The following is a 15837-nucleotide window of genomic DNA, read 5'->3' as shown; positions in this document are numbered from 1 at the left end:
AAGTAGCGAGGGATCACTGTATTTAAAAAAGTTTACATGTCTGTCCCACAAATTGCAATAACAGACTTTTCATGAAATTTCAATAAAAAATTTAAAAAAAAAAAACAGTAATTATAAGGTCCAAAAAGTTGTCTTTTGTCAAAGTGATCATTGTCTGCCTCTTAAAGGGGACATCTTCCAGGAAATTGTCAAAAAAATAAACAGGTCCAAAAATATTAGGACATCAACACAAACAGCAATGCAATGGATGTGAAATTAAATTATTTATATCAAAATAAGATTAAACAACAAAATGTTTACTGTAGATGAGCATTTTTACATTGCAATAACAATACGCGCTGCTGGATCGCAGATCACACACAAAAAACGTTATTTAAACTTTTTGTTTTAAGGAGTCAATAAATTCAATACTAGATATCAATTCAGATATATTTGTATTTTTTCTGTGTTGGGATTGATAAGGGTCTAAAATTGGCTGGTAGTGAATGATTTTAACACTGTTTTAATCCAGCTCAGGGGGCGGCTATTTTGTTACTTGGCTGTTAAATGTAAATAACATCAGAGTTGCTCAGGTCTCAAGAATTTAGGTTTACCAATTTTGAACACAAACCAATCTGCCTAGTTTGCCACAGACACCATCACTCTTGAAAGATTTCAACCTAAATTGCAACTACAATGTGAATTCAAAAAAATAATTAAAATGCTGATTTTTTTTTTTCATGAAAAACGTTGACTTGAAAACCATGAGGAACGTGTGTCCTCCAAATATCATGTATAAATTCAAGGCTTGATAGTGTTTGGTGGATGAATTCTTCTTGGAAGTAACAATGATTTGTCTATTATAATCAGTATTTATAACCCTAACACTCTTTTTTTAACCATTGAATTCATGATTGTATTTCTCCTATTCAACACAACAATTCCACCTTTCAAAAAGTTTTCTCACAACCTCCTTTCTTTTTTGTGCTTCCTCATCTCTTCAATTTCAGGAAGTGACTTTTAATAGTTAATCTCAATCCCTTTTGAATCCTGCCAACGCAGAGAAAATATCAACACTTGTGCGAGGTTTAAAAAGCGCAGGAGGATGTGCCATCACATCCTGTGTTTGTGACCCTCCGAGAGCAGTACGCTGCAGTTATGTTGCAAAAGGGAGTACAGAAAAAAAGGAATGCTGGTCAAACTAGCCATTTTTGCAAACTTGCAAGAAGTGTTTGCATTTCCTCCTTTACTTCCTGTTTGGGCCAAAATAGTAGTTTAACACAGTGTAGAGCTCATCACCACACCCATCTAAAAAGCGCAAGGCTCCTAGCTCGCCTCGCAGTAAACCGTATGCCCTTATTTGGTAGTGCCGTCAGCTCAGCTTGTGATTGGTGGAGGAAATGAAGCGCTCAGCTTTGAGTCACACCTGTGTGCACATGCACAAGCATCAACGGCATACATTGTGTGAGCTATTATGTCAAATCATAGATTTTGATGTGTTTTTCAGGCATCTGGAAACCATTTAAAAATACTCATGGATAAATCCATTACAATTAAATAAAGATAAATATTATTTGAATAGAAATTTGTTTTAGTATCACTCTAATTTGAATGGCAGGGTTGCGACTCAAATTTTTTTGTTTGAGGAAATGCTGTGACAGAAACAAAGAGTCACACTAACGACATGCATTTCGACATTCTGCAGGAAATACTGTAGCTAATCTCAATTTTCAGGAAGTTGGTCTTTCGTCAAAAACAAAAACGTGCGCCTGAAGAGTTTATTTATTTTGTGCACCATTATATATTTACATGGTGTAACATCATGAATATAAAACAGAAAACCATTCACAAGGACATCACAATTGGCTCATTTAGACTACTATATGGGTGATTATCCATTTTATTTTTACAATACCGTACCATTAAGCAGCCATTTGTAACGAAATGGCTCCCTCTGACGGACATGAAAAAAACAACATAATTTAAGCACATTTTTTTGTCCACAAATGAGGTACAAATTGTTTTTGCAGTATTTTTTGACAGATAATGTATTCTTAGTAATAGTCAGTTTTTCATGAATGCTTACTCATTCCTTCAGTCTGCAGGATCCGTGACAGTCTCCAGCTCAGACAACACAGTCCTGGAGGAGAAAAAATAATAATCATTTTCTAAGTGAAAACCTTAAAATAGGTTTAACCGCTGTTAAAGATAAGAAATTGATGACTATTAATATTGCAGTTAATCTTAAATGCCTCCCTCAATGGAATCACAGCCAATTTATTTATTTTTGTTCCGTATCGTTTGGCTAATTGAAGCGACCCTAGTAAGTCCTAGTGTCCCTAATAGAGGACATCCTGACCTTTCCACTAATATTTGGGTGGGATGCAAATAACCTTCCAAAATAAGCAGAGACAAAATGGTCATAACAGAGGATATAAATGAATGGGCTGGGTCTCAGGAGGATATAATAATAAGCTAAATGTTTACAAATTTCAAAAGTGTTTCCAGTAAGTCTGACTGCTCTCCTCACCTTTGCTCCTCGCTCAGCTCAAACTCAGCTAGCACCCGCTTAGCCAGTTTTGGTGTCGCCTGGAGACAGAACGTGGCTGACAGCTGAACGAGCTCCATGGCTCTTTGGGCGGAGCCCTCGCTCTGGCACACGGACAGGAAGTCCTCCAACAGCTCATCGCTGATGAATTACATAGCAGGTAAGCAAAATCTGATAGAACACATGAATGGTAGCCATAGCCTGTTATTTGTGAGGCTGCTATACCAGTTTCTTTTTTTTCTGCTTGTCAGAAAATAATGGGTCGATAAGAGCTCAGATAAAGTTCTGCAAGTATTTAGCTTCACTGTCATTGTGGTTTACCTCAGACAAAGCTTGACAGTTTTGTTATTTAGTTCTTTGGCCGCAACGGGGAAAAAAAGCAGTTGAATAAGACACATGATCACTTGTTGACTTACGAAGGAACTCTGTTGTTTTCTTTGAAAAGTTGAAGCATCTTCCTGCACACAAAAGAAAAGCAAATTGTTTCTTTTGAAAGTTACCCTTACAATAACAAAGATACATAAATTCTATTCAAGTATTTTCGGCAGTACAGTGGTCCCTCGCGATAACGCGGTTTACTTTTCGCGGCCTCGCTGGTTCACAGATTTTTTTGTTGCAATTCTTTTTTTTTTTTCTTTTTTAGCAGCGTATGTGTATTCCCACATTTTATGTGCAATAAATACTTAAAAAAAAATTTTTTCACTTGCTGTCGACCTTTTCAGTCCACAAGAAGTACAAAAATGTGTTTTTAAATAGTATTAATGGCAGACAAAAATAATTTAGTTATCAAATTTTTGACAAAGTACTAACTTGATACTGCTGAAAATGGCTGAATAATTGGACTTTCACATTTAAAATGAAAGCAACAGAGCCAAAATACATGAATCTGATTTACTAATCATCTTTGTCTCTCACCAAGCCTCTTGGATCTTGTTTGCCCGCAACAACAGGAAAGTAACATGTGAGAGGGTGAGGTTGGTCCACTCCAGGCTGGTTCTACCTCTGGTTCCATCAAATGCACTCTTTACATCCAGCGCACACATAGCAAAAGACCTTTGGACCTTGAGATATCCATAATTTTTATTAGTGAACACATTAAAAAAAAATCCTCATGTCTACACAGGATGCTGTCTTGACTGACCTCAGGACTGTGTTTATCTCTGGCCATCAAGCCCAGAAGCTCCTCAAGCAGTTCTGATTTATTATCATGGCCCAGAGACCGGATATCTAGAAAGACAAAAGATCCAGTCAAGTTGTTTTCCAACTTCTTTGCTTTTTAAAACTATGTTCTGAGTCGTTGTGCCAGGACAGGCACATGGAGTGATCAACATATTAAGACAGACCATATGGATGACATTAATTTTATTTTTTGCAACCTTTCCATATCGTAGGCAGCAGGTCCAAACGACTGTCTGTGTCCAGAGCCTGAAGGAGGTCTCGCAGTCCTTGTGAATTTGGATAGTACAACTAGAATGATCAAACATAAAGAGGAAAATTTTGTCAGTATTAGTCCACCTCAAAACTTGTTCACAGGTTCAAATTACATCACTAATTCTTTGAGTGAGCTACATATTGTTTTGAAATATTTAATTATAAATGTATAAAAAATATAGTTATATTCAAAAATATTTATGAAAAACTTTATGACCTCAAAACATAAATAAATTTCTCAGGTCAAACAATGACATAAGTTCTTATGGGGAAAGTCAATTTTTTTTAGTCATTTTCAACATTAAAAATGTATTACTTTATTTGTAATTAATTTAATGACAGATTTTTTTTTCTTGTACAAATATTACTTTTGAAAACATATTTTGCCACTTTCTGCCTACTGAAAATGACATCACATGTTCCGTAGGTAATGACCAATCACAGCTCAGCCTGTGACCATCACGTGACCAACAGGTGATCTGTGATTGGTCTGTACCCTTATAGACAAAATATTTACTTCTTTCTGCTGGAAATGGCTAAATAAGTGGACTATCCCCTTAATGGACACATTCTAGCATATACCAACAAACATATAAAATATTACAATTGCACAAATATTACTTTTGAAAACATATTTTGTCACTTGCTGTTGACTGAAAATGAAATCACGTTTTGAAGGTAATGACCAATCATAACTCAGCTTGTTAATATCACATGACCAACAGGTGGTCTGTAATTGGTCGTTACCCTTATAAACAAAATATTTTACACTTTAATCTTTTTACTTCTGCCAATTGCTTAATAAGTGGACTATCCCTTGAATTAACACATTCTAGCTTATGCCACCCCAACAGATCTCAAAATTGCACTTACTGAAGGGATGAGTTCTTTATACCACTTGAGCACCACATCAATGTGCTCCATCATGCACAAAAGGCTGAAGAAGCGACCACTAAAAAGGTAAATCCATTTTATTATACAACAAAACTTTATCCAGTAGGACTAATAGCTGATTAATGAATACAGATCTTACTAATAAATACTCTGCTGGTAAGGATCACCCAGAAGCCTCCAGTTTTCCCCCGTCTCTACTAAACTTTGAACTTTATATGCCAGTTCAAGATCTTTATAATCCAGACACTGCAATGATATGGAAGATATTTTAAAGGGTATGATGCTGAAATTCAATCAGCAGAAACAAATAATCTGAGTGACAAATTCTCATGTTAAAGAATTGCAAATAAACAAGGGGACTTACGACTCTCATGGCACTAGAGAAGAACAGAACTGATGAGAAAGAATCAAATGAAACAAATTATCAATTGATAATTAGATCTATATAACAAGAAACCATTGTGTAAGGATTACTTTTGGATTACAGACAAGCACACATACCGTCACCAGGGTCCTGGCAGGTGAAGCTTTTCCCTGCCACCTCTGACATCACTTCCTGTAAAATGTCAGTGTTGCCCTGGCCAGATGATGCTAATGACAAAATACTGTGTTATGATTCGACTAATATCAAGAGCCGAGCAAATGGATGAATAAAAATCTTCTGAAGTGGTTTGCAACTTTTTTTTAAATGATATACACCCATGAAATATTTTTATCAGCCAATTCCCTCCCAACCAGTGCTATATATATATATATATATATATATATATATATATATATATATATATATATATCAATATATATATATATATATATATATATATATATATATATATATATATTGATATATATATATATATATATATATATATATATATATATATATATATATATATATCAATATATATATATATATATATATATATATATATATATATATATATATATATATATATATATATATATATATATATATATATATCACGATTTAAAGCATTGATTGGTAAAGCTGCATAATGACTGTACTCACCTGATTTGTAAAATATAGCTAGAACATGGTCAAATGTGGCCAGACTGGGAGCTACAAAAAAAAAATACAAATGGCATGACATTAGAAGTTGGAGAAGGGCTAAGCAAAAAAAAAAAAAAAATTAAAAAACTTTTTCTTTATGCTTACCTATCTGTAGAGCCATCATCTCACTCAGAGTCTGTAGTGCAAACGTCCTGGCGAAAGATCCACAGCGCCTCAACGCTTTGAGTACACTGTTAAAGGTCTGTAGGTTGGGTTGGATTTTCTGTTGACTCATCTGTTTTAAAATCTCCTACAAACATGCAAATAACAACATGAGGAAGCGTACAATGATGTAATGATTGACAGGTTGTCTTCAGACTTACAGTAATGAGGTCCCATTTCTCACTGTATTTGTCTCTGACTTCTGGAACAGCTGAGATCAAGGCGTTGAAAGTGTGGACGTCAGCTAAAAAGAGAGTCTAAGATTGACGCTTGCAAGGAAATAACAAATAATGAGGGTATGCATTGCATTTCTTAACTGACAAAGTGTTAACAGGTTATATGTATTATAATATTTATATGTTTTGAACAACCTCTTGATCGACTCGAACCAAATCAATAATTTTTTTCCCATTTCTACTTCCTGAAATGATGTCAAACGTTCAAACCATTTTGTCTATTATTTCACGACAGTGGACCCCCGTGTTACAATGTCCCTGATTACCGTTATTTTCATGTTGCGACGTGGAATACTGAGTTTTTTCATCCCCTCTTTATGACATTTTCCTGGTTATGTGAACAAAAACACTGTCATGATCCTAGGGCAGTGGTTCTTAACCTGGGTTCGATCGAACCCTAGGGGTTCGGTGAGTCAGTCTCAGGGGTTCGGTGGAGCCTCCGCCGCAGAGGTCCACCCCTCAGTCTAGTCTGCAGTTAGTTGGCACAGTCATTGAATGTGTCCTGCTCTGAGATTTCCTACCGGTCCGCTTTGAGGTTGCTGGTTTATGCAGCAGAGTGAGACCTCCCTATCAGACCGCTTAGAGAGGGCTGTATATATGTCTTAGTGAGACTCCCTACCAGTCCGCTTTGAGAGCGCTGAATAAGCAGCAGAGTGAGATCTCCTTTTCAGTCGGGACCACACACCGGAATTAGCCCGTTGTCTCCAGAGCACCGATCCAGGCAAATAAGCTCCTGCGGCCGGCGATCTAAATGGTCGACCGCCGTACGGACTCACTCAAATCATATTTTATTTTTTACTAAAGAAGGGTTCAGTGAATTAGCATAAACTGTGGGGTTCGGTGCCTCCAACAAGGTCAAGAATCACTGCCCTAGGGGCTTGGTTGTATTTGTGTTGTATTGCCTCTGCTGGTGTTTTTAGGTAATTGCACTTATTTACTATTGCCGTCTAATTGCTTCTATGCAACACGTGACTACAATGCTGGTCTGCTATTGGTCGGCGTCTCCTCACGGAGCTGATGGTCTGCTTTTGGTCAGCCTCACTTGTTTCATAATGGCGGAATGGTAAAGCTTTGTTCGATTGTGACCGTAGAAACCGTATTTATAGTGCATTTTACTGCTTAATTCAAAGTTGAAAGGGTTAGCCATGGGTCCCAAGATTGCTAGTGATGTTAAAGAGAGAAGTAAGAAGATGATTTATATGGAAACAATGCTGGAGATAACCCTCATTAGGGAATATGGGCATAACAAGCGCCACTCAAAGGTAAATAAATCCTTTCTATATTTTTTTATTTCTGATGTTTTCTGATTATATACATGTATATTATATATTCGTAGCACTTACTATACTATTTTGTTACAACTTCTTAATATGTATGTACAATTTTGATGTTTTTACCTGGGGTTCTAAACGCATTAGTTATTTAACATAGGTTTGGATTGCCTGTTATACACGAAATCGGCTTACGACTCCAACCGCAGAACGGATAAATGTCGTAACAAGGGGGCCCAGAGTACTTCAGCTAGGCATGAACAGATAACCAGCTTGATGGTTTGCTGTTGTGATAAAAAGCCAGTTTTTTTGTCTTTCACGGGTAATAAGCTCCTATGTTGAAGGGACATCGAAACAAGCCAGAATATGATTGCTTGCAGAACTGAGTCGATGAGCTGCCTCTTTGAAGTTTATTATTCACCTTCATTTTTTTGTCATGTGAAGTGTAATTGCAATAAAATAATTGTAGTTTTTTTTAAGTTTTAGGCACTTTGATTTTTTTCTTTCTGTTTTAGACGAAGCTATAACTCGCATAAACGCCGTAAAACTAATTAACATTTGTTGAAAGTTGATTTAGATTGCTTTTTTCTTTTGTCAATGTTAAAAAAGATACAGGTTTACGTACACTCATACAATTTTTATAGATAATAATCTTATTTATAGTCTTATTTATAGTAAATATTTGAGTTGACCTCCCATTTAAGGCACCAAATATTAAAAAATATTAAATAAATAAATATAATATATAATATAAAATATATAATATTATAATATTATATATAATATAAATATTTAAAAAAAATTATTGAAAACAAAACACAATGTGTTTATTGAAAAAAAAGAAGCTTTTTTATTCACCCAAATACGTCAAAAACTACATTTTTGCTTGGCAATTTTATTACGGTGATTACAAAAATATTTTTGCTCAGTTACCATACTGTCAGAATCTAATATCAACCCATGTCTACATACAACTTACCTGTCAGTCTGTTGTTAAGTAGGTCTGTGTAGAAGCTGAAAGCTTTCGCATAGGCTCCATGCTAAACACACATAGATATTTGAAGAATGCAATTCTCCATTATACAGTCAAATCATACAATTATACACCAACTAGCCACAACATTATGACGACTTGCATATCGAAGCTTTATCAGATTTTCTGCCATGGAGATATTTTTTTAAACTACCAATGGGAGCTGTAGGTGTGACACAGCGGTATGCTTCTTAAATTAACACCTTCCTGTCAATGTTAACTTTAACAGAATATTAAAGAAGATTTTTTACTAATAAACTCTTCAATGGCTATCAATTCATTGTTGAAATTATGATAATTTTATGGATGTGCCACATTCAACATGAAATGCAGTGGAATGAAGCAACAGTATACCAGTTATTGATATAAACGCTTACCTTCACCATGCCTCTGATAAGAGCAGAGTAACATCGCGTATCTCGTTCTGGCAGTAGGTTAAATATTCTTTCCGCATTGTTATTTTCTTTCCAGGTGAACTTCAGCAAGTCTGAGGCCCGACGAACCTTGCCTTTTCGCATCCTCACGTCCGACGCTGATTCTTCCTGAAAAAGCAAAAATAAAAAATGTGAAATAGGTCAATTCTTATTTACAGGTTTTTTTTTTTTTTTTTAATATTAGGGTAGGGTCTGAAAATAGTTGATCCCAAAGACATGTTTAGACATCTTTAAAGAGTCGAGAGATTCAATCCCAGGTACTGTACGTCATATTCTTTATTTTTTCAAATGTTAAAAACAAGATAGGACTCAAAATAGCTGACACTGAATGAGTTAAACATTTATTTTATTATATCTATTAGTCCACATATTTAGCCATTTTCAGGAATAAAGGTTTGATATTTTGTCTACAAATCGTTTGAGAATTAATTTCTTCAGTTGACATCTTCAGTCTACAGCAAGTGGGAAAATGTTTTTTTTTTTAAAGAATAACTTGTACATGAAAATTAATTTAGTAATTAAATTAAGTATAGAATAAACAAAATTAACCTTTTAATACTGGATATGTGTGCTAGTTAAAATTGATCTTTGGCATTCATGGTCAAAGAATGAAAAGATAGCTCATTCATTTTTTTTTCAGTCTATCGTCATCAATGGCAGTGAGAACGAGCTAAGTCACACAATAATTGCCTTCCATTTTTTGTCCTATGTAATCAGAGATAGGACTGAATCAGCAGGGACTTGCCATGTCCTCAGTCTGAGGCCCATCCTCCTGCACAGGGTCTCTGTCACAAAAAAGACAGATCAAGTCCAACAGGTTGTAGGTTGTCTCCATGGACACAGATGTCCCTGTAAGATAGAGTTAAGGCCAGTGAATTAGTTACTTGTTGATATTTGCATCTTCATCCTACACACCTCACAATATTATAGACGTTTTTGTGATGTGAGATATATATATATATATATATATATATATATATATATATATATATATATATATATATATATATATATATATATATATATATATATATATACAGTCGGCCCCCGGCTTACGAACACCCTAATTTACGAACAATACGCCTTACGAGCGTGGATCAGGGAGATTTTTGTCCTCCGCTTACGAACAAACCTCTCACCTTACGAGCAATTCGACATGCCGGCCATTGAGTATGTAGAAACGTTCTCGTTTAACTGCGTCAATTAAATCAACAGTAGCGACATCATCAATCATCAGTAGATAATTGTGGCAGTAACGTGAACGCTATTGGTCTTACAACGTCACACTGACTGTCTCACTCACGGTGTCTAAATATATTACCATTTAAGTGTAGTGTTTGTACAGCTAAAGGGAAAAACAGCTGACATGAAATTAAATGTGCCGATTGCAGGACAAAGAATTGTCATTGGTTTAAATGTGTGTTTTTTTTTAAATTAATTGTCAATACATTCCAACCGTTTGAAAAAAAAAGTGCGAATAATTATCAGTCAGTCACGGAGATGCGAATATGCTATTGGTCGATTAAGGTCACCCGGTCTCACTCACGGAGATGCTATTGGCCGGCGTCACACGTCAATCACAGAAATGCCGATATGCTATTGGCCGAACGCCTTTATCTAGCTTGATGGGACAGGATGGAAGGAAGGAGAGAAAATTAGTGAAAAACGGAATGTTGTGAAGACTTTGCAAACTTTATCTGTTAGACATAGCTTCTAAAATTACTAGCAGCGGTAAAGAAAGAAATAAGAGGATGATGTTTTAGTATCTGCGTGATTTGCACCCTGACTGAAAGAGTTACTGTAACACTGTAAGACCAATAGCATATCTATCGCCGTATTAACTTTGAGCGTCAGACTCTGCCCCCCTCTGCTTACACCCAGCTCAAGTCTCGTCGTTTCAAAGGTAAAAACTATTTATTCATTGTATTTATCATATAATGCAAGTGTACAGCAGAATATGTCACTCAATTTTAATATATGTATGCAGTGTGTCGTTTTTACTTAAGGCTTCGGCGCGTGTTGCACGCATTCACGAATTAACATGGGTTTGGATTGCCCGCTATACGAGCAATTCGAGATACGAGCGTAGCCGCTGAACGGATTAAGTTCGTAACCCGGGGGCCCACTGTATATATATATATATATCACATCACACACACATATATATATATATATATATATATATATATATATATATATATATATATATATATATATATATATATATATATATATATATATAAATATATATAAATATATATGTATATAAATATATATAAATATATATATATATATATATATATATATATATATATATATATACATACACACACACACACACATACAGTGGGCCCCCGTGTTACGAACTTAATCCGTTCAGCGGCTACGCTCGTAACTCGAACTGCTCGTATGACGGGCAATCCAAATCTATGTTAATTAGTGAATGCGTGCAACGCGTGCAAAAACCTTAGGTAAAAACATCACGACTTTATACACATATTAAAAATTGAGTAACATAATCTACTGTACAGTTAAATTAAATAACATATACAAAGGAAAAATGACATTTACCTTTGGGGCGACGTGACTTGAGCTGGGTGGAGGCAGAGGGGAGCAGAGACCAACCCACAGAATGTATTTATTTATTTTCTTAAACGGGAAGTTTTCTCAAACTAGAACATATCACCGGCGATTTCCTTCTCTTTAATCCATAATAGAAGAAGCCTCTCCATTTTGTTGTCGATCGAGGTCCGTCCCCCGGCAAGGAAAGTCTTGCCCTTAGAAGATTGCCGAGCGGTTACGGCCACACTTACGAGCAAGGTTAACCATGCGTGCGCCTCCTTCGTATTTTTTTTTTTTTATTATCTCCTGCTTGGTTTCTATTGTCATCATCCTCTTACTTCTCCCTTTACCGCCACTAGCAATTTTAGCAGACACGTCTAACAGATAAAGTTTGCAAAGTCTTCACAACACACAGACCAGCTGTGCCATCAAGCTAGATCCATGTTTATCAACCGCTGTGTGCCGCGGCGTGCCGCGACATCGTGCCGCGACTTTATGCCGCGGCACATCAGCACAGATATTGTCAGTTGTGCCGCCGGAAATTATCCCCCCGGTCCGCTGTCTAAATTTACGGCAATGACTGTGCAGCGGACAGCACTCTCAAGGCTTTAAATGTGACGCGGTGATCAAAAGGTTGGGAAACACTGAGCTAGATGAAGGCATTCGGCCAAGCATATCGACATTTCTGTGATTGACATGACACTGGCCAATAGTATATCCGCATCTCCATGAGTGAGACCGGGACTGTGACCTTAATCGACCAATAGCATGTCGGCATCTCTGTGACTGACTCCGTGACTGACACCGTGAGTGAGACAGTGACTGTGACATTGTAAGAGCAATAGCGTTCAGTGTGACCGTGACAAGCGTGTACAATTAACTTCGTTGACGCATCAATGTGAAGATAACTGTGTAGCACGTTTACCGGCGGCATGTCAGATTGTTCGTAAGACGAAAGGTATGTATGTAAGTGGGGGACAAAAAACGCCGCGTTCAACGCTCGTAAGTTGAAAAGTTCATAAGAGGGGGAGTTCGTAAACCCAACATACATATATATATATATATATATATATATATATATATATATATATATATATATATATATATATATATATATATATATATATATATATATATATACATATATATATACATATATATATATATATATATATATATATATATACATATATATATACATATATACATATATATATATATATATATATATATATATATATATATATATACATATATACATATATACATATATATATATATATATATATATATACATATATATATATATATATATATATATATATACATATATACATATATATATACATATATATATATATATATATACATATATATATATATATATACATATATATATACATATATATATATATACATATATATATATATATATATATATATATATATACATATATATATATATATATATATATATATATATACATATATATATATATATATATATATATATATATACATATATATATATATATACATATACATATATATATATATATATATATATACATATATATATATATATATATATATACATATACATATATATATATATATACATACATACATACATACATATATATATATATATATATATATACATACATACATACATATATATATATATATATATATATATATATATACATATATATATATATATATATATACATATATATATATATATATATATATACATATATATATATATATATATATATACATATATATGTATATATATATATATATATATATGTATATATATATATATGTATATATATATATATATATATATATATATATATATATATATATATATATATATATATATATATATATGTATATATATATATATATATATATATATATATATATATATATATATATATATATATATATATATATATATATATATATATATATATATATATATATATATATATTGGGTACATATAGGGTATATTTAAAAAATATATATATTCTCAACTACAGCTTTGGGCGTAGAAGCACTTACCAGCTTGCAGCAATTGATCGTACATGTCGACAGCAGCCTTGACTTTTCTTAAGCTGATCCTTTCCTTTAGTGCCTCTTCACTCAATTCTTCAATGTGCGGTGATATTGTAACTGGCATCAGACACTACATACACATTAAGCAAAAAAAAAAAAGTTCATTCCTTTCACGACGACGCCTATATTTGGTAAGATTTTACTATTAGCTCTACTGTCTTACAGGTATGTGTGGTTCAGCAAAGTCTTGAGTGAAAAACTTTGGGTAGTTGTTGACAAAGTATTTAGCTGCAGCTTTTCCAGACTCTTGAGAGAGAGAGTACAGCTTCTGTATGCAAGAGATAGAGACAAGTATTAAAGCTGAAATAAGTACAGAAAATGAAAATGACAACAAAAATGTGATAAACGAAAACAAAGACTGCGCAAAAGACTGACGAAAAAGAAACTGTGGTTTGCGTAAGAGTGTGACCCACAAACTCGGAAGAGGTCCTTGGGGACAGGTAAGGATCATCCTGGAATTGGTAAGGATAAGCTGTAGGATCCTGTTGGGGGGAAAAAAAAAACATGTAAACATTTGTATAGTGAAATATAGAAGACTCATGCAGTAATTGTAAATATTCGTGAAATGTGCACAATGCATAGAACACATTACAGTAGTGAATAAGAAAGCTGGGAAGACATGTATTGCCAGAGGAGCAAGAATGAATGAATAGTTGGATAAAGAAAGAAGAATTGAACTCACTCTGCGCACAGTCATAGCCAAGGCTTCCAATACTGACTCTTTGCTCCTTTTCAGTAAAGAAAAGAAAGGTAGTCATTATTTTAAAAAAATGTATGAAAAACACTTGTAGTCATTATAGTTGCAAAAATAACAAATAAAAAAAAGAATTCTATAAATTGATCAAGTGGTAACATGAGTCCTGATCTTCAGCTCAAGTCATAACCATAAACAAGCCTATTTTGTTAAATTACATTACACAAACAAATTTAAATAAATGAAGCATACATTAATTATTTGAGCGGCTTATGGTTAAACAAATCGTCAATTACTGTGACTTCTAACAATGTCAGAAGACATTTTATGTTAATTTTATGCACTTTTGGGCCTTTTTCTGGTTCAAAACAAATCACATTTGGAAATCAAATGCCCAAAAAATTGTGGTGATCGTTAAACTTCAAATTAATGGCACAAATATACATCTTCCACATAAAATAAATTTACAAACACATACCATACTTTCTTTCTGGGAATGGTAATTGGCTCGGTGGACTCTGCTACATGAAATAGGAAATGTTGTGTGTGATTATTTAGGCAATTATGAATTTGAAACATGTTTGTAAAAAAAAAAAAAAAAAAAACTAACAAGGAGAACATGGCAAAACATAAATATATCAGATTTAAATAAATGTGAATCAAGGGGATTAAATTAATAAAAAAAACTACATTTGAAAGAAAAATCTTCCAACTTGCCTTTATTAGTCTCAACAGCCTGTTGACGTAAAGCTGAGATTCCACCAAAATTCCTTTAAAGAAAAGGAGAATTTTTTTCTACACCAACTAAACTTTAACATACTGCGGCTTACATACATGGAATGTAATTTTTTGATACATTCGCAATCCTAATTTGAATAATGGGTAGAGAAAGTAGATTTATGGCTGAATTAATGTAATGTTTATTTTGACAGCTTGCAGTGAGTTAGAGTGGCATAATGACCCCTGTCAAAGGACGCTAGCCGTAAATACAAGAACCAAAGGCAAGGAAACACGTCTACCCGTTTAACAGTCTTGTAGAAATATAAATCTGCAATTCATCTTACCTATGAAACAATAACTTTTCGAGGTTGAAAAACAAAATTCCATTGTTTTTGTACATGTACTTTCCGACTTGCTTACCGGACGCCGCCATGTTGCTCGCGCAAAGGCGTCTGGGAAGAAGAAACCATGCAGGCTTCAATGAAGGGTGTAAAAATTATAATGTTTGTTTTTATTCAAATACAGCGCTTATCTTTTGAATTTTAGTTGTATTAGTGTGTTTTAATATTTTAATATGTAGGTTTGATGGATATTAAGTTACGCGTGTTCAATTTTAATTATTTACGTTCGCCCCCCTTCTTTGGAGAGTCCGTGGGTCCAATGAGGCACATGG

The 15837-nt window shown here is 34.1% G+C and overlaps 1 protein-coding gene across 2 annotated transcripts; it reads right to left on the bottom strand.

The window, feature by feature from the left end:
* Nucleotides 1-1743: 1743 nt before the first annotated feature.
* On the bottom strand, nt 1744-15634 carry ptcd3 (pentatricopeptide repeat domain 3). Of its 2 annotated transcripts, none has more exons than XM_088431467.1 (23): nt 15509-15634; nt 15162-15214; nt 14923-14965; nt 14433-14478; nt 14164-14232; nt 13914-14018; nt 13697-13820; nt 9802-9909; nt 9004-9164; nt 8573-8633; nt 6248-6330; nt 6030-6174; nt 5883-5933; nt 5354-5443; nt 5217-5245; nt 4992-5098; nt 4832-4910; nt 3904-3994; nt 3669-3754; nt 3443-3588; nt 2944-2985; nt 2510-2668; nt 1744-2119 (listed from the first exon to the last, which is right to left on the bottom strand). In XM_088431467.1, exons 1-23 carry the CDS (start codon nt 15595-15597, stop codon nt 2074-2076), a joined length of 2013 nt encoding a protein of 670 aa, XP_088287593.1. In that variant the 5' UTR covers nt 15598-15634; the 3' UTR covers nt 1744-2073. The 2 variants fall into 2 exon arrangements, with proteins under 2 accessions (XP_088287593.1, XP_088287595.1); XM_088431469.1 differs by having other exon boundaries at nt 14923-14962.
* Nucleotides 15635-15837: the final 203 nt, after the last annotated feature.

Source organism: Hippichthys cyanospilos, chromosome 13, assembly GCF_059441005.1.
Source record: "Hippichthys cyanospilos isolate Australia breed blue-spotted pipefish chromosome 13, RoL_Hcya_1.0, whole genome shotgun sequence".
NCBI lineage: Eukaryota > Metazoa > Chordata > Actinopteri > Syngnathiformes > Syngnathidae > Hippichthys > Hippichthys cyanospilos.
The sequence above is the reverse complement of the archived record's forward strand: the minus strand, read 5'-3'. Positions and strand labels throughout refer to the sequence as shown.